This window comes from Mytilus californianus, unplaced genomic scaffold, assembly GCF_021869535.1.
Source record: "Mytilus californianus isolate M0D057914Y unplaced genomic scaffold, xbMytCali1.0.p SCAF_1, whole genome shotgun sequence".
Lineage (NCBI taxonomy): Eukaryota > Metazoa > Mollusca > Bivalvia > Mytilida > Mytilidae > Mytilus > Mytilus californianus.
Genome location: NW_026262581.1, coordinates 101,311,747 through 101,332,909, shown reverse-complemented (window position 1 = coordinate 101,332,909; position 21,163 = coordinate 101,311,747). Strand labels below are relative to the sequence as shown.

Here is a 21,163-nt window from a genome sequence, read left to right as displayed (position 1 = left end):
AAAATAACTTGATGTGGATTACACGTTAAAAAACAAAAACACCAACCATATAAACCAAGGTTATCAACCAATAGACGTCATATTCAGCCTCCAGTGATGCAAAAACCAAAACGGAAAGCTCTATCTAAACCCGAGCCTGTAGAAATTTGGCATAAATCCAACAACATAATCCTTTTAATCAACAATAATCATTAAGAAACAACAACTGACTGTATTTCTGTAACAGGAAACCTCATTACTTATGACAGACAGCTAAACATGTGGCAGATTTAAAAAGTTTTCGGAATACTCATCATCCCTCTTGAAAAAAATCCAATTAAATTGTGAATAACGCATATTAAAAGTCAATCTAGAAAAACCCAGTCATTTCAATATACTGTATTTATCTGCTGACAACATAATTACGCCGTCGTACACCTCTTTCAGTCCTCAATAAACTATTAAAAAATTCGATATCGAGACAAATATCATCTTAACTTTGTTGATCTCTTTTGTTAGAGCATGGAAGTAAAACGAAACAATATAATACTTTCATGACAGAGTTAACTGGTTAGTTGTCGTTTATTTTAAAACGTCAAGCAGTAAATACTACACGTTTATTCAGGACGATCACAAAATTTACAATAAGTCGATTAGAAGTGGATGGACTTGGGTAAATGGTCAGAAATTTAACTGCAACTTGACAATGCGGGCATTTTGCGTGGCTGCAAGATACCTAAGGCACTCTACTAAAGAAATATTGTAAGGTTCCTTCAAATTGCAGAGAGCGTAGTTTTCACCCAACACATATCATCAATGTAAATATCTGGTATCCATAAGAACGTGCATGCTTACTTAACATTAAAATGAAAACATAGAAACTTTTTGTTGCCCATATAACTTAGATTTTTTCGTGATTTATAATATATATTAGGCTGACAGGTACACAATAAAAACATTTGTATGTATTATATTATTTGGTAAATGTGAATATATCTGTTGACGGAAGTGTATAACATTTTAAGTACACCTTAACTCTGTGATTTATTTAGATAGAAAACATATCGATCACTATGGTAAATGTCATCGCTTCTTATCTTCTAAGTAACTTAATTTATATGCATAACAATATACTATTGTCAAATTTGAATAACTTTATTATTAAATTCATACATAGTTTAAACAGGATGAACATATATAACATACAATTCAGCGCCCAAATAACAATAACTTGGCAGGCAAGTAACAAGAAAAATATATGCAAATTGCAATCAAACATAAATCATACTTCCTTGTGAAAAGAGTACATTTCGCTGCATCCCATGCAAAGTACAATCAACCATACATTCATACTTCCACGTGAAAAAAAAACAACGAGCAAAGATTGCAGCATCCCATGGCTTATTTGTTCGTTCACTCCTTTTTCGAAAAAAAGAAAATTGTTCATGAATCAAAGATATTCGTAGAATAAACCTTAACTGAAATACTGCATGTGTAATATAAATTGAATGTCATTTAAAAGAAGATGTACATTTCATTATTTTTTTCATTTTTTGCACATCTGAATAAATTCCTGTTTCATCAGAACAACATAGTTCAAATATCATTTTTTAATCCCTCTAAAGTATAGCATTGCCAAGCATTCCACAGTATTGTTACCGTAATATTTTTGTTAGTAAAGAAACAAAAACAGACATTAATAAGTTAACGTAATTTTCAAAGTTATTCATCAGTTTATCTTTTTTAACTTCGTCTTTTTCCTTTACATTTATTACTTGTTTGCTAGATGAAATGCGTCATACTCTTTTATTGTGCAGCACACTAATTGATGATATCGGTCTGTATATTACAAGTGAGAGACAAGGTGCATCCTGCTGTTCATTTTTAATTATATCGTATTTTACTTGTGAAAAAAAAATAATGTTTTCAAGACAAGAATAACACAAGCATACATGTAATTAATAGTAATGTTTGATAAAAACAGTATCTCTTTTTGTTTCCAAAGTTTACGACTCACAAAAACCATGAACATGATAGATTAAATTGAGAATGGAAATGGGGGATGTGTCAAAGAGACAACAACCCGACCAAAGAGCAGAAAACAGCCGAAGGCCACCAATGGGTCTTCAACACAGCGAGAAGATCTCGCACCCGGAGGCGGGCCTCAGCTGAAAAGTTGAAGATATTGCAACAATTTGATTATCAGTAAAATAAAAAAAGGATGGCTCTCACTAAGAATTATATATACATTTGTACAATCAGATTTGCATTGTAAAGGAGAACGATCAAAGTAAAAAATTGTTCATCCATTGGCACCGCTCGATAAATCATTTATAAACACATTCAATGTTACTTTCAAATCATAATGCATTCATGTCGCGAACACACAATAATACAAATTATTGAAAATTTATGTGAAATAAGTTTCCCATGTGATAAATAGATTCAATCTTTTAAAATGATTTCTTCTAAGGTGTATCGCCAACAATAAGTTTTTTTTCTTCTTCAGAATTATTCCAAAGACGTTTTGATTGTCAGAACATTAAACATATCAAGTAAAAATAAGAAACTTTTCACACATTCCGAACACAGTCTAATGAGTACATAACCAATACAGGGTTCATCACTTAAACAACAATCCATAATATTTATATCTTTAATAAACAAATAGCAGACCAGCTGCTCACATAACAAATTAATACCAACTTGTTCACATTAAAACATAGAAAAAACTATTGACTAGTATTGTATAGTCTAAAATTGTATAATTAGGGAAGAAACCACTAATTTGAATCTTGTGTTAGTTTTTATACCTTTTGAATTATTTGTACTGGAATTTGAAGTGTCATTCCGTACAGTAGGCATTCATGCATATTTACATATCCATGGGAGAAAGCCAACAACTATATGATTTTACATAATCTGAATTGAGAAAAAGCTATTGCTTTTTTTCGTGAAGGAAATGCATCAGAAAAACAGCTTTTGAATAATTCTTTAAATTACCAACACGATCGGCGAAAAACAAACTTTCAAAGAATGTTAAATACTTTGCATTGTTTGAAGCTCGATAATGCGAGAAGTATGTCTAAAAGTCTAATTAGATTGCTGTCGAGAACAAATATCGTCATGACGCCATCACAGAATTTACTTGTTCAAATATATGAGTGCTGATTAAATATTTTCGTGGAAAAGTTGCATACAATTTACACTCAAAGCTACTTCATTACTGTTTGTGAATTAATATACAAGATGTCATGCATATGTGATGGCCCATTTAAATAGTGTACCGATTAACATGACAAATGAACTATTTAAAAAAAAAACATTTTAGTTGTAGTATTCGTAAATGATCATTCAATCAATTAAAATCCTGTTTTTTATATGTATGACATTCACTGAATAACCTCATTTTTTTTATATAAATTACTGCAAGGACTGGCTTAGAAAAATGCTTTAGTTGAAATTTGAATCCAAAACAAAAGCAAAGACCCTTTTATCAGAATAAAGAAAATTTACACTTGAAAACAAACCTTCAAATACGATACTTACAAAATTGTTTGTAAATCTTGTAGAACTGTTAATGTTTTGTATGCATAAAGGAAGTCTTATGTTAACTTCTTGTAAAATATGCACAACATAAATCTTATTCTAAATGTCATGCAGCGGTTTAAGTTAAAAAAAAAAAGAAAAAAAAGAAAAGAAACCAAATCAATTCTCGTCGTCTCATCGTAAAAAATTGACTTTATGCATTGATATCTGACATAAATGGTCACAAATAATATTACCAAGAGTGTATGAATTTCAAATGAGGATCTTTGTATGCTTTCATTTGACAAGTGCTATACACGAGTTTTAGAATCATCGTTCGGATATAGCCGAGCTAGGCGAGCATACAAAATAATGATAACGTACTATCTAAAAAGGTTCGAATCTTGATACAATCTGAAGAACTAGGACCGAAAATGTTCATACTTTTTGCGTAATTTTGTTGGCTGTGTTTTACAGTTAGCTTGTTTGAAATCACTCATATGTCATACACTATTCCATATAAATGTCGCCGATATTACATTAACATGTTCTCGTCCTGAATATGCATTTAATTAATATATTTGCCGCTGAACGTTAATCATCATTGACAAATTTTAGTTGTACAATTTTGGTAAAAATCAGTCCAAAATTTAAAGGGAAAACTTGTCAATAATATACTATGCGATTTCTGAGAAAACATTTTAACATTTGTTTTTTTAACAAATAAACATTCACCATAAATTTTCTTATATGTCCAAATATGATTAATTTATCATTAATATGGTAAACAAGTAAACAACAAAACGTATTCATGAATATATGTAAGATATGACAGGTTTTGTTTACAATATTTAATTTCATATAACAATATGTTAAGTAGACCAACAAATTGTAACTATAACTCCTAATACCAGTTTCTTAAAATCATTTGTCAACAAAATGGTAGCTTAATACGCTGTACAAAAAATAACACATGTGAAGATCCCATTTTCAAGATACGAACAGCTATCATACAAATATATGCCGTGCTTTAATTCGTTAAAATTGGTTGACATTTACCATTCTCAACAAAAAATAAAAAAACGCGAAAATCGATGAGAATAACAAAAAGAATGTAAAAATTTTGAATATCAAGGTAATAACAATATTGACTGATCGATCTGTGTTTCTTACAATTATCATGAAACTATCGTCTATAGGAGAACTTCAGAGCAATTGTATTGTTGTAGTATTATCACTAGCAAGATACCAGGACGATCAATTACCATGCAGATAATTCCCTTCTTTGCATGAAAAGATATAATTACTGATTAGAAGAAAATCATGCTTTTCTTAAAAGAAGGATAATTCTGTGCAAGCTTCCTTCCAATTTGGAAAATACAGATACACAACCGTGCACTCTGTTACTGGAAAGAATTACCATCATCACTTATGGAAAAAATGTATTTATTACGCAGATTACCTTCAAACTGAATGAAGTCTGAAATTGTTCACCTTTTTATTTTAATGCAAAAAAACAATCTCTCTTAGTTAAATTTTCATTGGTGCTTGAAGCTATTAATCTTAATTTAAAGTACGTTGTACCATTGAAATATGTAATGTTTTGTAAATACATTATACATGTAACAATGAAGTTTAACAAATTACATTTCTTCGTCCTGGATTTCAACGATTTCATTTTAAATCAAGAAAGAAAATAACAATTTTCTCTATTAATTATCTATATTAAATGAAGTAAAACATGACCTGTATGTAGTAGACTAGAATAGTTTAAAAGAGTATGTCCAAATGAAACACCATAGTGACTTTTCGAAATCGAAACAACAACACGAAGTTACAGAAATTACGTGGACACAATTTTGTTCAAATGTGGAATTTGGGGAAAATCTTGAAAAATAAATGTTAACAAAAAAAAAGAAGGATAGGTAGATTTACTGGTGGCCTTGTGCTGTTTTCTACTCTTTTGTCGAGTTGTTGTCTCTTTGACACATTCCCCGTTTACATTCTCCATTATACTAAAAAACAAAAATCCAAAAGTACAGTGAAGAAAATATTACAAGTGGTACTTTCAGACAAGATATATAGAATTATATTGCAATGCTTGTTTATGTTTAGTACAAACACACTTAACCTTGATGAAACACGGCAATTATTTCTCCCTGAGATCTGCAAGTAATAATATAAAGCAATATTTTCTGAACTTCCTTTAAGTTGACCTAAAATCTCGTTTTCGTCTCTGGTGCTGAAATTACTTGGCTATGATTGACTGTTTCGTTGTTTTCAACCATTTTTACACTAGGTACCAGATCAATTCTAGTCTTTCTAAAACGTCGTATTTTTCGCAGTCGTCTTCTATTATAATGTAACACTATTAATACTGGTATAGATATCATTGGTACTAGAATCAGTATTATACCAGCTGACAGTACCCCATAGTCCCTGTTATTTATTGAGTATAATGACAACAGTATCCCTACAATATTAATCAATAGTAATTATATCATGCATGGATATATACATAAACTTATTATCTTTTAAACATCGACCATAAAGCTTTCAAATTGTGTATTGATGAAGGTTTTTTTTTTAATTTCATGCATCCATACTTATTGAAGGCTTCTTGCGCCACAATAAAATATGATTATGTTTCCTGTTTCCCTACTGATCCAAAATTTTCACGCTTAGACTAAGACATTTTATGGACATTTTTAGTTAAGCACCTTTAAAGTACAGAACATTTCCCTATATATTTTATGTAAAATCATTTTACCTATCTACCTACCATATTTTTTTTGCCAGGAGATAGAATTCAAGTACATATTTATTTGACCTTATCGCCATCTGAATATGAAATTACATATGCCACTAGAAATTAAAATTTAATGATATCATCGATCTCCTGTATTGTATTGTTAATATCATTTCATAACGATTGGATTTTGATTGTGCTGAGAGAGAGAGAGAGAGAGAGAGAGAGAGAGAGAGAGAGAGAGGTAGATGAGAAATGAGGGCAAAATATCGAACTGACTAGTAATACTTTAAAAGGTTCCTCTATAGTGACGCCTTTCAACTTGATTAGGAGAAGTTCAAGTAACAAAAATAATGTACACTTTGCATCTGTTGTTTTGTTCCCAAAAAATGTAACATTTGATAATATTGAATTCTTTAGTCATCAACTGTCTCAAAGCACGTAGGAGTGATTAGAACTTACATTGCACATATTATATTGGTTATGAACCATTATGTCGCTTTAGGAAGTTCGTTGTTGTTCGATTGATGTTACATTTAAACATGTTTGTCCGTTGTTGGAGACCGACCTCTAGATATCTTGTTTGTTTAAATTGTTTTATTAGATTTATTTACTATTAACGTTGGTCCAACATCTCCTCTTATTTAAATTGTTTAAAATACTTTTCATTTAAAGCACAGTTAGTTTTACTTACCAGCTGGAAGCACTACTATAAACAGCAACCCTAAAGAACATCCTGTCAAGCATCCGGACATACAACATAGTCCCATAGGCTCGTCATCTGTAACAAGATCGAAGAAACATTATTATGAAAAAATCTTCAATATCTTGATACAATTATTCGTTATCTTAAATCAAATAAAAGGGACTTTAATATGAAAATGTCTGACATAGAAAATAGTTTTCTGGTTCATGGTTTGAAATTGTAGAAGAGATGTCATAACTGTAAAATGGATCCACATCCCGACACATGATATGCGCTTGTAACTTATATGTGTATGTAAGATATATATTATAGTACCGACTCATTGGATAAAGTTGATCATAGTGTTATAGAATCGAGTACATTTAAAGAAGTACGAACTCTTCACTCAGGACATCTTTTATTAGTTAAACTAAAGAATAAATTGTGCAGTTCTATGGCTCATATTTTCAAATAAAAAAAATCTGCATGGCATACGCGTCAATTCGACTTTTGACCATTAAGTTGGACAAACAAAATACAGCTCATTTCCATCTGAACTTTAATATGGATAGAAAGTAAAATTTCAAAAAATCTTGAAGGTTATTAATTTTCAGTTTTCATGAACGAATATTTGAATTTAACTACACGTGGAGATAAAAAGTGATGGTCTCAGAACAAGACTATTAAGCTATATTTAGTTCATGTTCAAACCCTGCATATCTACACATTGTGTTGCTTATAACAAGTTATTAGCGGTTGTGAAATTTACGCGTTGGGTTTTTTTTCCATACAAGCAATAAATGAAATATTTGACTGAACTGTATAATCGAGAATATAGTACTTTGTGTCTTTTTTGTTGTAAGGGATGTACAAATACCCTGCCACGTCCGGTCTGAGTTTTTGTTAGATGTTTTTTATGCTTCGTATCGATCTGATGAGTTAAGCCCTTTTCAACTGATTTGTATAGTTTATTCTTATGTTATGCTGTAACACCACTGTCCCAGGTTAGGGAGGGTTGAGCGCTCACAAACATGTTTAACACCGCCACATTCTTTATGTGTCTATCCCAAGTCAGGAGCCTGTAGTTCGGTGGTTGTCGTTGGTTCATGTATGTCATTTTTGTTTTTCGTAAATTGTTTTGTTATAAATTAGGCCGTTAGTTTTCTCAATTGAATTGTTTCATATTTTTCATATTTTTCATGTCGGGGCCTTTCATAGCCGACTATGCGATATCGGGTTTTCTCATTGTTGAAGGCCATACGGTCTTATTGGCAATCATACAACATCTCCTTATTTTTATAAAGTATATATATTTCTCGTGGGATTTCAACTTGAAATGTGGTATATTAACAATACGTTGTTCCAGTTATGTATCATAAAATAAATATCTCACTTTAGTAATAGTTTGTGACAAAACAGTTTTCAATTAATTGCTTTATTATCCCTAAAGCAATCTAAATAATTTGCATAAAATGCAATTAGATACTGCAGTTTTCAATAGCAAACTATTGAGATACCTTTATGCTATTGGCAACAATGCATGGTTTGAACTGTTTGAAGTACCGTGATGGAATGTGTAATCTCGTTCTTGCAATTTCCTCTAGATTTTTAAAATAGCAATGATATGGTCATCACTTGCGAGTTTTTATAAGAAAGTTTTTTGTTGTTGGTGCAAATCATTTTTTATATAACTTTTCCTAACTCGGGGCGATGTAGAGTTTATAATTACGAAATATTATGGTAAACACATTACGTTCTATCAAGCATTAACATAATGAAAGTTACAGAAGGTAAACTGATAGAAAAAAAGAAGAAATGTATTTTTAACTTGCAAAATGTCTAATCTTTTGAACAAACGCGCATTATGGGAAAATATACACAAGGGTGTAAAGGATAACATCTTTATGAGAGTTGAACCTCAGCTGGTGCTAATATGATTATTTGCATTCTTTAAACAAATTTAGCACAGAAATGCCCACTTCCAAATAAGCGTATAAACGTACACGATATAGGTAGAATATTGGCAAAGTACGCAGAAGTTTTGAAACAAGAACACCCAAACCACGAGCTACCTCCTTAATCCCATTTTGCTCTCAAATTTAAGCAGCCTAAATAGAACAAGTCCTTGAAAGCCTTGTTTTAAAGACATTCACATTGTACACCTCTTTTGTGAAGGGAAAATAAAAATATTTAAAAAAACTGAAAAGACATTGTAAATTTATAAATATTATAACGAAATGGTTGGTTCTCTGAGTTAATAACAGCGAATCTTATTTTATTTGTAACCTCTTTGTTGCAAGAGATTTGTATTGTGCACCATCTTTTTACTGTCCATTTTTATTATTGTTTCCGTTGCATTGTCATCTGAAAAATCCCGTACCTTTGTTTTATGTATCTGTTATGTTTTGTCAGTTTTCCATTGTTCCATCAACGGTTTAATCAAAATAAAACATATGTATATATCAATGATTAATGTATTAAACAGATGTATTAGTCAATAAGGCTTCAAAGACTTGTTTAAAACCATGATATAAATCTATATAGTTTGAAATCGAAGACGGGTTTTTATTTTGAAATAGACGTATTAATGTTTAGTGTCTGGTATTGACACTAATAGCAAACAAATCTAAACAAAGCATTTGTTTGAATAGTGAAATGAAAAGTTAAATCCCAAGTGAAACGTCTGAATAAATATGCACAAAACTAGAATTACAACAGTATGCTTATCTGTAATTGTAAATAACTAATACGTCACAGTATTGTTCAAATATAGGTCGACAATAATTTGTACTGTGTGTTACCTCGACTATTTCATCTAAAATGGCTAAACATGTGAACTACGAGGTAGATAAATGATACTTTTAATAGTATGATAATAAAATTATACTTGTATCCGAACAGAAAATACGCAGCGTTTATGTACTGCCTCGCTCAGCATAGAAAATTTCCATAGTCATTCATATTTTATGAGAGAGGAATACAGTTTGTATCTTAAAAAGTAAATGGTGATACGATGTTTATAACTTGAAAATAAAACACCTCGGAAGGAAAAGAGTTACGAAACGGCACAAGACAGAGCAGGTGCTAAAAAAAAGAATAACCAGAAATAATAAAAAGAACCTCTCAACAGTGGTATTTCTAGTATACTATCATTTCCAAATTACAGTAGGTTAAGTGGCTTAAAATAGATATAAAGAGCAACCATTATCTAATGCACAAGATCAAAATGAGTACTATATGTTACTGATGTATCTTCGTGTTCACTAATTATGCTGGTATGGCTTTGAGGCTATAGAGCGTTATCATGTAGAAGTTTGATCATCATGATCCTCTCTACAATGTTGCTTTAATTAGCTCTGTCTGTAGGCAGTGGTTACAGTTACAATAACCTTCAGTTAGCCTTGTGTCAAGTCTAAATATACAAAACTTCACTGATTGATTCGATCTTTAAACAAATAAATATTATTTGTTCGTATTTTGATCTAATCACGAAAATGGGTTTTAAAAAACTAATAGGGAAGCATATTTTATAATCAGAATGAATCAGTTACACTTTATAATACAAAGGAATGCCTCAATGTTGAGGTACAATAACTTCTCTAAAATTGCACTGTTACTAGTCGTCTGTTAATATTGTGTTGGATTGTTTTCCTCGACAAGAGAATAAGGGGCATGTTTTCAATAGAGAAGTTGCTTCTCTCGATTTCATGTTTGTCCGTTAACTTTTTACTATCAATATTAACATTTACCTATTTTGTCATTGTGAAAGTCTCCTTGCTAAATTGAACTTTAAATACAACTATAAACACGTCATACTTGGATTTAAAGATATAATATCTCTAACAATATGTACAATGATTTACATCCATTTCATAACTGAAAAAGTTGAAACTTACCTTCGTCTTCGTAATCCAAGTCTTTATCAGCTTCTTTTTCTTTATATATGGAATTTTCACAATGTGCCAAGACCATACTGACAGTGACATTTAGGTTTCCTCGAAACTTTTACATCCTGTTTCTTGTACACAGATCAATCATATTCCATTGTAAACTAATTTATCTTAGTAAAATATTGAAATACAACTAATTTTATAGCATTCCCCTCTCTGAATTCGTATCAATCTCTCCTTACGAACTTAGATACGAATTTATCGAACTAATAATTTGTGATATATCAATCCAATTGTTTAACCATTGATCTCTACCTAATAGACGTTTAACACAGGTGAACGGTCCATGCCGAGATAACTACTTTTACCTGAATTCGTGACTCCTCGGGACTTAATGCAATAACTCCATGACTACCAATAAATAAATGAATAATTTACTGTTCAGTTGCTCAATCAATTTCTAACAAATAAATCGTATATGAAATACAATTCAACATTTAAATTTTATGATCTCATATTGTTTATCTGTGTTTTTTTGTTTGGTTAAAACATGATGCATTTACACATAAAATAATAGTTAACTTATTGTAAAAATGTATATTTATATTGATAGAAAATCTTTTAATCGGATAAAATATTTTTACCGTTTGAAACTTCATCCTTGTCATTTTCGCTGAAATCAGATTTTTTCCGAATAAGGAATCTATTGTTGTCTTTATTATAATACAGATAGAGTGAAAAGATAATATCACCTTTTAAGGAAGTTTTTTTTATTATCATTTTATATTATAGCAATGGCTTAGTTTAATCAAACTTTGTTGTACTATGCAGATACATATTCCAATAAATTCTTTTAATTGTAACTCAATTAATTAAATTGGCAGAATTGACTTCACGGTTTAATTATCAAATCATAATTGCTTTCATTTAGCAAATGAAATCAATTAGTCAGGACTTGAAATTGAAAACTTTCAGACTGAAATCAATAAAAATTATGCAATGATTAATTGTGCTTACAAATATATGATAAATAACAACAAATAAAATTATAGTATGCCAACAAACATGAATCAATAAATCAATAGAATAATGATAATTTAATCTTATCGAAATGAAATGAATACACAAGGAAGCATCTGATTTTCAATGCACTAATTTATGATTGATTGTTGCTTGCTGAACGTCCAGTGGTAAATATGTCATGCACATTAAAAATTAATGCAAATATATCTTGTAAAAGGTAGGTGAACGAAATGAAGATCGGAAATTTTATAATTTAAAAAGAAGGATATGTGAAGAAATTGTTATTTCTAAAGGCAAGATATCGACCTCTCCGAGTTGTTGCAAGGGTTCTTTAATGACAGAGAGAGGCGCACCTGGCCTACAGGAGGCATCAGAATTAACGTCCCCATTCCGACCGCAAGTGGCTGCGTATTTCTACATCCCATACAGTCAACCAAACTGTCGGATGGAAGAAGCTTAAGTTCGGAGATGACCATATTTTATTCCCCCTAGTCAATCAATGTGTTCTGAATACTAGTAAGTGAAGGTTCTGGAATAATTGAAGCAAGCAATATACTAGTAATGAATGCTCTTCAAATAAGATTGATTGATTGTTGTTTGCTTAACGTCAAATGGAAAATGTTTCATTCATAAAACATAACGATTTGAATTCAAAGTATATTAAAAAGTTAGGTCAAAATACAAAATCATGTAAACTGTGCCAATTGACCTTTTTGTGAGTACGAATTGCATACGTTTTTTAGGGATATTTGTTTGTTGATTAATTGATAGAATGATAGTTGGTTAACGTCCAGCTGTAAATATAACTTGGTACATTCAGAATGATAGCATGTTATGATATATGAATTTACCTTGCTTTGTTCTAAACCGACACACTGAGGCTGGTTCCTCACGTACTGGCTTAGGAAGACATATCAAATTAATCCAACTACGAACCCACCCGTCTTTGTTCCTCTTCCAAACCGATTCGGGCTTGGCATGAGAGAAACACATGCAGTTTTTTGGTTTAACCTATCGAGAAATAGAACACCGACCTCTCGCATTTAGTATGTATATGTATCTGTGTTGGACATTAAGGTCTGGTAACCTTCTCGTGTATTTTGTATTTATCTTTTTGTTGTAAGATTTTGGTACTGTCATATGTATTTTCTTTCTTGTTTTTACCCATTTGCAGACCTTTCGGTAATCTTTTACCGCATTATTTGACATATTATTTCAAACCTCAGTTGGTCGTTACTAATGTGCATGAGGCTGTTTTTTGTCCCCCCGTGCGACGCGTTGCGGGGTTGGGGGGGGGGGGGGGGGGGGGGGGGGGGGATAGAAATACCGGGCGTCCGTCCGTCCGGTCTTGTTAGTGCTCTCATATGTACAATTCTTGCCAGATTTTTAATAAAACTTATGTCATAGGTTTATATTAGCAATGTCTCGGACAAGTTTGAAAATCAATGCCAATCAACTATTTTTTTTAAAGAGTTATGTCCCTTGGAAATATTAATTTTATGAAAAAAATTCATTGTAGGCGTTCTCATGTGTACAATTTTTGCCAGATGTGTATGAAACTTATACCATAAGTCTATATCAGCAATGTCTCGGACAAGTTCGAAATTCAGTGTCGATTAATTATTTTTAAAAGAGTTATGCCCTTGGAAATATTAATTATATGGAAAATTGCATTTTTTGCGATATCATGCGTACAATTCTTGCAAGATTTTTATGAAACTTATATCATAGGTTTATATCAGCAATGTCTCGGACAAGTTCGAAAGTCAGTGCCGATCAAATATTTTCAAAGCAGTTATGCCCCTTCGAAATCTTAATTATATTGGAAATTGCATTGTATTTGCTCTCAAGCCTTCATTTCTCTAAGATATTTGTAAAAAGTTTTAAAGTTATTGCCCTTTTGGTTAGATAAAATATGTGCAAAGCGGGGGAAATTAGAACTCTGTGCTTTTATCTTCTAAATATCTATGAAAATAAAACTGTGATATATTTTGAAGCAGTCTCCATGTACAGAACAATCAATTATCGACGCATGATGAAAGTCATAATTGTGTTGCATATTTTTCATTTTTTGTTTGTTTCCGCTTTTATCGTAAGACAAAAAAAGCTAGATTTTGTAAAGTTTACACTAAAAACGGTTAATCAAGAAAATGATAGCAGCCTAGGCGAAATCGGCTTTATAAATGAAAAAAAAAAAAGAAAACCAAAGACTGATGATACAATTTCTGTGCGCACAACACATATTTCTGACATAACCTTCATCAAGTGCGATCGTAACCAAAAGCTTGGAAAACCGTATAACATGTAAAGCAATACGTTTTTCTTTATTCTCTGTTTCAGAATCTAATATATTCTAGGTAACATTATGTTCAAAAGCGTATACCTAAACGATGTGATTGACAAACATTGTCCTAAACACAGAAAATACTCATTAGTTTGATATGTTTAATGTGTTTGAGCCATTTGAGAAGGGACTTTCCGTTTTGAATTTTCTTTAGAGTTCGGTATTTTTTGTCATTTTACTTTTTATCAAAACCAATGACGTGATGTGTTTTTTCATTTTGGTAGGTTCGTACATTGAAAAAAATACCCATAATCCTTTAGGTTCTGACAGGACGAATTGCCAAACACTTATTTACATTATATAGATGAAGTACTAATTATTCCTATGAGCTGTATGTCTGACAAGGGAGACTGGAGAATAGTAATATGTTCACTTTGAAACAATTTCGTTAAAATATTTAAATGGAAATATGGAAGGTTTTTTTCATAGCATTTTTTTTTTAAATTTGCTTCTCTCGACCGGCAGTAAAACCCTTGCCAGAGTTGGGCGTCCGTTTGACTGTGCGGGATGTATAAGTTCGGAGCCACGTCCGGTCAGAATGGAGACGTTAAATCCGATGCCTCGTGTAGATAGAGTGCCACTCTCTCTGCATGCAAAGAACTGTTGCAACACCTATTTTAGGGGTATGAACGTGGCCGCAAAATTTCTTTATCAAATATTTCCTCATTTTTTAGTGGCAGTCCAAATTTACAAGACCTTCATCCTGGATGGCCTATTTTTTTTACCAAACCTACTTACTAGTATTGTATTTTTTTGTTTATTTGTTCTCGTCCTGAAAATGTATGAAATATTTGTCACTGGACGTTAAGCAAACATCAATCTGATTATTTAAGGAAATAATTATTGACGTTTTTTTTTTATCTTTCATTAACAGAAAAGAAATATGGACATGGACAATGAGACATCAGACAACGTAGATCCCGGTCACGAGACAGAAAATACAGAATGCAACACCGGTGAAGGTTTTAATAATGTAGATAAGAGATTTCATAATGTTGATTCACATAGTTTAAGCAATAGAATAGACCCTACAAATGACGCATTCGAACAGGATGACGAACTGAAAAGCGACACAAATAAAGAACAAGTCGTTATCACAGACGATAACGATAATCGTCGAGATTTTATTCAGGAAGAGGATAAAGTTAACAACAACGAGGATAAAGCTGATTCAGTCGGAAATAACGAACCAGACATTCAACTAAAACCATGTAACCACTCAACACATTTTAATGAAAACTCAGATAAAACTGATTTCATTTCAAACCACATAGATGAGCATTTAGAGTCACCGGAAGATACTGTAAATTTTACAGGAGATGAACCAAAAGAATCCGACAATAGATTAAGCAATGTCGGTTCTGAAAATCGTAGCAGGAAGTCATCCGGTGATAGTTTAGAAACCGATGAAGAAGAAATTTTACAAAACACAAAATTTGTAGATTCCGTACCTAGACGTCCTTCGAGATCTCGCCGTTCAGGTGTGGTGAATGATACTAATTTTATAGAACGTCTATTGTCTACAAGTTCAACAGAAGATGTATGTAATGATGATATACTAGAGTCAATTCAGAAAGAGGCTGACATTAACCAGAACGTTAATGATGAAGATTCGTCAAAACAAGCAAATTTCTTTATTGGTACTCCTTCGCCAATTAAAACAAATGTTGATCCTTTAGAGAAAGAAAACACAACACATGATAACGAGGCACCATCTTCAACACTTGAAGTTTCACCAGATATCTATTACGAGGAGGGACCAAAACGATTGAAAAGACACGCCATAGAAAAAGAAGACTTTTCGGGCGCTAAGACATTTCAAGATAAAAATAAACTTATTGTTAAGTATCCAAACAGAAAAGTAAGTTTTGAACACCGTCTTTTACATGTTTCCGATGCACACGATAAAACAATATCACCTTTGACAATAGACGTTGGCTCTGCATCTCCGAAACCTATTCTTAAAACACCATCACGACGATCTAGTTTTGAGTCGCATATGGTTAGACATATACAGCCGACGGGACATATAAATTATGGTTATCTCCATGATGAATTTAAAGATAAACTTGAAAAGAGAAAAGTAAGCTTAGAAACAAGACATTTCTATAAACAGGAATCAGAATTATACGATGACAATGAATACGATAATTTTACAGACGGAAACTCGAAACCTGGCATTGAAACAGGTCAATTCGTTAAACGGGAAAAGGAAAACGGCGTTAGCTTTCAAAATGGTACATGTGAAAGATCCAATTCAGATGAAGAATTTGCAAATGGCGAAATAAGAAGTTTTTCTAAGCGACCAAGTATTATATTTGACGACGACTGTGATATCATAAATAAAAACTTTTCTGCACATCTTAGAAAAGATTCCATTGCTTTAACCAGTGAGAAACTTCACCAGCTAGAAAGTATTCACCGACATTATAATTCTTGTAATTATGACATGAAAGAATCGGTAAGATTATATATATATAGACATGAAAGGCAAAAGTAGGTAAATTCTTTTCAAACTTCCAAAGTTATTATGATTGTGTTGATGATGATAATGCTGATATACTCGGATAATTAATTTTAGAGATATATATTGGTATAAATCTGCATTTTTTTCACATAGCTTTTGGTAAAAGTTAACACGAGAACCAACCTTACCAAAAAACAATTTTTTATTCCCACCAACTTGTTTGTATCGAACAACAAGTAGTAAAATATGTTTGAATAAGGCTGTTGCTATATCTTGATATCAATGACGACAACTCAAAGTGAGGGTAATTTATAAGTTTTCAGTTGTTTGTTAATGCAAGAAGTGTGAAGGCTAATGACAAATATTTAAGACAAAGATTCAACATATAAATAAAATGTAGTGATATCTGACAGACTAATTATAATAAGCTGTGAACTAGCTTTCAGTAACTGCGAGTACTTGTAGATCGATACTTTGTGTCTTTAGACTTGTTTTTACTTCGTACCTATCTGATAAGTCAAGCCATTTCCAACTGATTTTTACAATATGCTCTTATGTTATGCTTTTACATCACTGTCCCAGGTTATGGAGAGGGTTGATTGCTCATTAACATGTTTAACTCCGCCACATAATGTATGTTCCTGTTTTATGTCACGAGCAAGTAAATTAGTGTTTTTTGTGGATTGCTCTCTGTCATTTTTGTTTTTCGTTTATTCTTTTGTAATAAATCAGGTGGTTGGTTTAAATTGTTTAAATTTTGACATGTGGGGGCTTTTTATAGTTGTCTATACGGTAAGGGTTTTTTCTTTGTTAAAGCCGTACGATGACCTACGGTCGCTTACATGTACTTCAGTTGAAATTGGTGGATAGTTGTCTCATTGGCAATCATATAACATCTCCTTATTTTTATAATGTCTTGTGAACATCGATAGGATGTTATTTGATAGGTTTGAAAAACTTTTGATTTTTTTTTTCAATTCAAGTGGATCAAACTGTTCGAACAAACTTAAACATATGTTTAATACTTAAACACGCCATTCGTTTTGTCACTTACTTAGCGTACACGTCTATTATTTGGGGGTGACATCTGGGTATTAGTATGTGGTTACCTCTTTGATTTTTTCATTACTGGATAGAGGTAGTATACAAATGTTTAAATGTGTAATTTCTATGTAAGTCAATTTTTATTTTATTTTATTTTGAAAATTTCTGTTTTTTTATTGTATATATTTGGCTTCTAAAAACAATCCCATGTATAATAAGTATGTTATTACTCTTTCAGAATTGGAAGAAAGCATTGTCGAATTGGAAGAAGTTCCAACTACATCTGTGCGTCATCTGCATATTCATTGCACTATTAGCAATCGTCATTGTAGGATGGCATTTTCATCATAGAACTAATAAAATAGAGAAAATTGGCAAGCGAATATTTTTTGACCCAGCAACAAATGAAATTTATTTATCAAACCCCGGAGATACACACAGATTAAATGGTGAAATAGGAATAAATGTACCAACATGGCAATTACCGTTCCATTGCCATACGGAGGCTGAAAAGGCCACGTATACGTGTTTGAGATGGAAACAGGGTGCCATTCTCCGAATATCTTACTTTGAAAGAACTGATGTAAATTGTTATAACATCTCGTGGGAACAATTGAAGCATGATCTTATACCATTTGATTGTTTTGATATCGGAGCCGATCACTGGTACGGACCGGGTAATCAGTCAAACCCTTATTGGCCATTGAAGTCTGAGTCGTTTGTATTTAGTGCATCTATGTCCAGACATTTTGATGCTGGCACGTTTAGTTCTGCGATTGATTACCATTGGATTTCCTCTGGAGGGTCCGCTATATTTGTTCCGAATAATGTTCCCCTAGAAGTAAACTGGAATAAACGGGAGGGTAAAATATGCTTGATCTCTAAATATTCTGGTGATTTCTATGGAGGTCACACTTTAGATAACGCACGCTTGAATTACACCGTTTGCAGTGGGAAAGATGCTGTTGCAACATACAAATATACAAGAACTCTAATGGGTAAATTACCCAAAAATCTACCGTCAAAATCAGTTCTAGAAAAACCAATATGGTCTGCTCGAATTAATAGTACTATTGATACACACAAGGAAAAATTAACAACTATACTGCAGAAACTCAACGATGAAGATTTGAAATGCAGCGTGTTTGAAATAGGTGGACAGTGGCAAACACGATTTGGGGATTTGGATTTTAATAACATGACAGTGAATAGTATTTCCAATGTAAGCGACTTAGCTACAAGTAGGGATTGTACACTTTCAGTAGAAATTAATCCTTATTTTGATGTTTTGTCTTCCAATTTCAAAGAAGGCATAAAAAAAGAATATTTTATCAAAGACTCGGGAAAACATGCCCCGGGAATTGTAAATTATCGACATGAAATAAACGCAATGCTGGATGTATCTGAAAAAGAGGCAAGTGAATGGATGAAATATAAATTGGGGCAGCTGAAAGAACGGTACAAAATTCAAAGTTTTTCGGTTATATATGGGGAACCCTATTGGATACCATATAATCCGTCGTTTCATGCATCAAATCTTAATCCCAGTACACTTCGCGAAATGTATTCTGAAATGTTTTCTTCGGTCGTTTCAACTTCTGATTCAGATATAATTCAAGGAACGTCAAATTCGCAGGATATTCCCCACCTTATACCAGTTCCAGCAATAATCACGAACCGTAATGGAAAACTATGTTTAACTGGGGCTATAGAAAGAACATTAGCTTTAGGTATCAAAGGGTATCCATTCGTTGTCTCAGATTTGTTTCCAGATGACTCGGTTAAAAGGAGGAAACTTCCTTCTAAGGATCTGTATATAAAATGGATCCAGTTATCTGCCTTCTTTCCAGCAATGCGATACAGCATAATGCCATGGGAATATGATCAATCAGTTGTAGAAATTGCAAAGAATATGACAAAGCTACATAAATTGTATATCACAGGAACCGTTTTATCTCTGAAGGGGGAAATAAAGGCTGGCTTACCGATAATAAGACCAGTATGGTGGGTATTTCCAGACGACGAAGAAGCATTCAAAGTTTCGGATGAGTTCTTAGTAGGAGATAATATATTAGTTGCACCCGTTCTGTGTGAAGATGTAAATCAAATGAAGATATATTTTCCAGAAGGTATGTGGAGTGATAAATCAAATGGTAATTTGATACAAGGTAAAAGTTGGATTACCTATGAAGTAAACAAAAATGAAATACCCTATTTTTTCAGGGTAAAAGTACTTTCTAACGAGATGGATTAAGTTTTGGGTAAATTATAGTTAAATACATGTACTGGTGGGCCATATAAATATATATAGACAATTATTTTTTTAAAGATGGTAGAGAAATAACTTACTCTCTGATCAAACTAAAAAAAATAATTACAATAACCGTTATTATATAAGTACCTGAATGCTACAATGTTAACCTGCAAGATGTCAAAGCATACGTGTATATATATTTGAAAATAGGCAAACGAAAACAATTGTTTGTTATATCTGAAGATGTCATTGTTACCAAATATGCCAACGTACAGAAGTGTACCCTTTTCTCTTTTACAACAGCTGATTCTTCAGCAATGACTTGTGAACTCAAACTATATCTAAATGAATTTCCTTTGTAATTATGGAACTCGATTGTAAATCGAATAAAACTTTATGAAATATTTTAAAGTGTGCAGTGCTTAAACATTCACAATCACTGATATATTATTATAGAATAGTGCTAATAATTTAATATTTATTATTAAAAAATTATTTGGAATCAGAAGTTGCGTGTGAGAGGGACTATAATGCCTGGACGAAAATTAGGAATGATGTGTATTTTGAATGATAGAGTATTTTGAATGAGTGTGATATTTACAATTTGAGTGTACTAATCTAGTCAAGTATAATATGTTTGTTACGTAAACAACAAATATTCCATTGACACTTCCTGAACAAGTGACCATACGAATATTCACAATTCACGTATAAAAGTCATATATATGCACACCATTTTATAATTTAGATGATTGTATAGATACAATACTTTTATTTCATTATTGTTTTTTTGTTATGTTAAATATTTCCAATATAGCTATTGTTTACGTACATATATCAATAAATAAACAAAATGGGACCGATTATTGCCGGGAAAAGTATTTATTGAATGTTTTGCCAAACCTTTATATTATCAAAGCAGAAATTGAAAATTTTCGTAAATATAAAGTTATCTCCTTGTGATGAAAATAGAAATGTCGCCTACGAAAGATGAAGTAGGTATATATATATATATATATATATATATATATATATATATAGGTGTGAATACCTATAAAATCAATATACTTTTACATGCAGGTGAAAGTTGCATTCTCTATTTTACACTTTGTTCTTTATTTTTCTAAACCTTAGAATAATAGTCAAGTCTGGACAATATCATTGAATATCTTACAATGGTAAAATTTTCCTTATCTCAAG

At 31.9% G+C, this 21,163-nt stretch overlaps 1 protein-coding gene across 1 annotated transcript; it reads left to right on the top strand.

Moving 5' to 3' along the window:
* The first annotated feature begins 15,078 nt into the window (after window positions 1-15,078).
* On the top strand, window positions 15,079-20,982 carry LOC127727892 (uncharacterized). The gene is made up of 2 exons (XM_052235058.1): window positions 15,079-16,659; window positions 17,948-20,982. Exons 1-2 carry the CDS (start codon window positions 15,082-15,084, stop codon window positions 19,961-19,963), a joined length of 3,594 nt encoding a protein of 1,197 aa, XP_052091018.1. The 5' UTR covers window positions 15,079-15,081; the 3' UTR covers window positions 19,964-20,982.
* The last annotated feature ends 181 nt before the right edge of the window (window positions 20,983-21,163 follow it).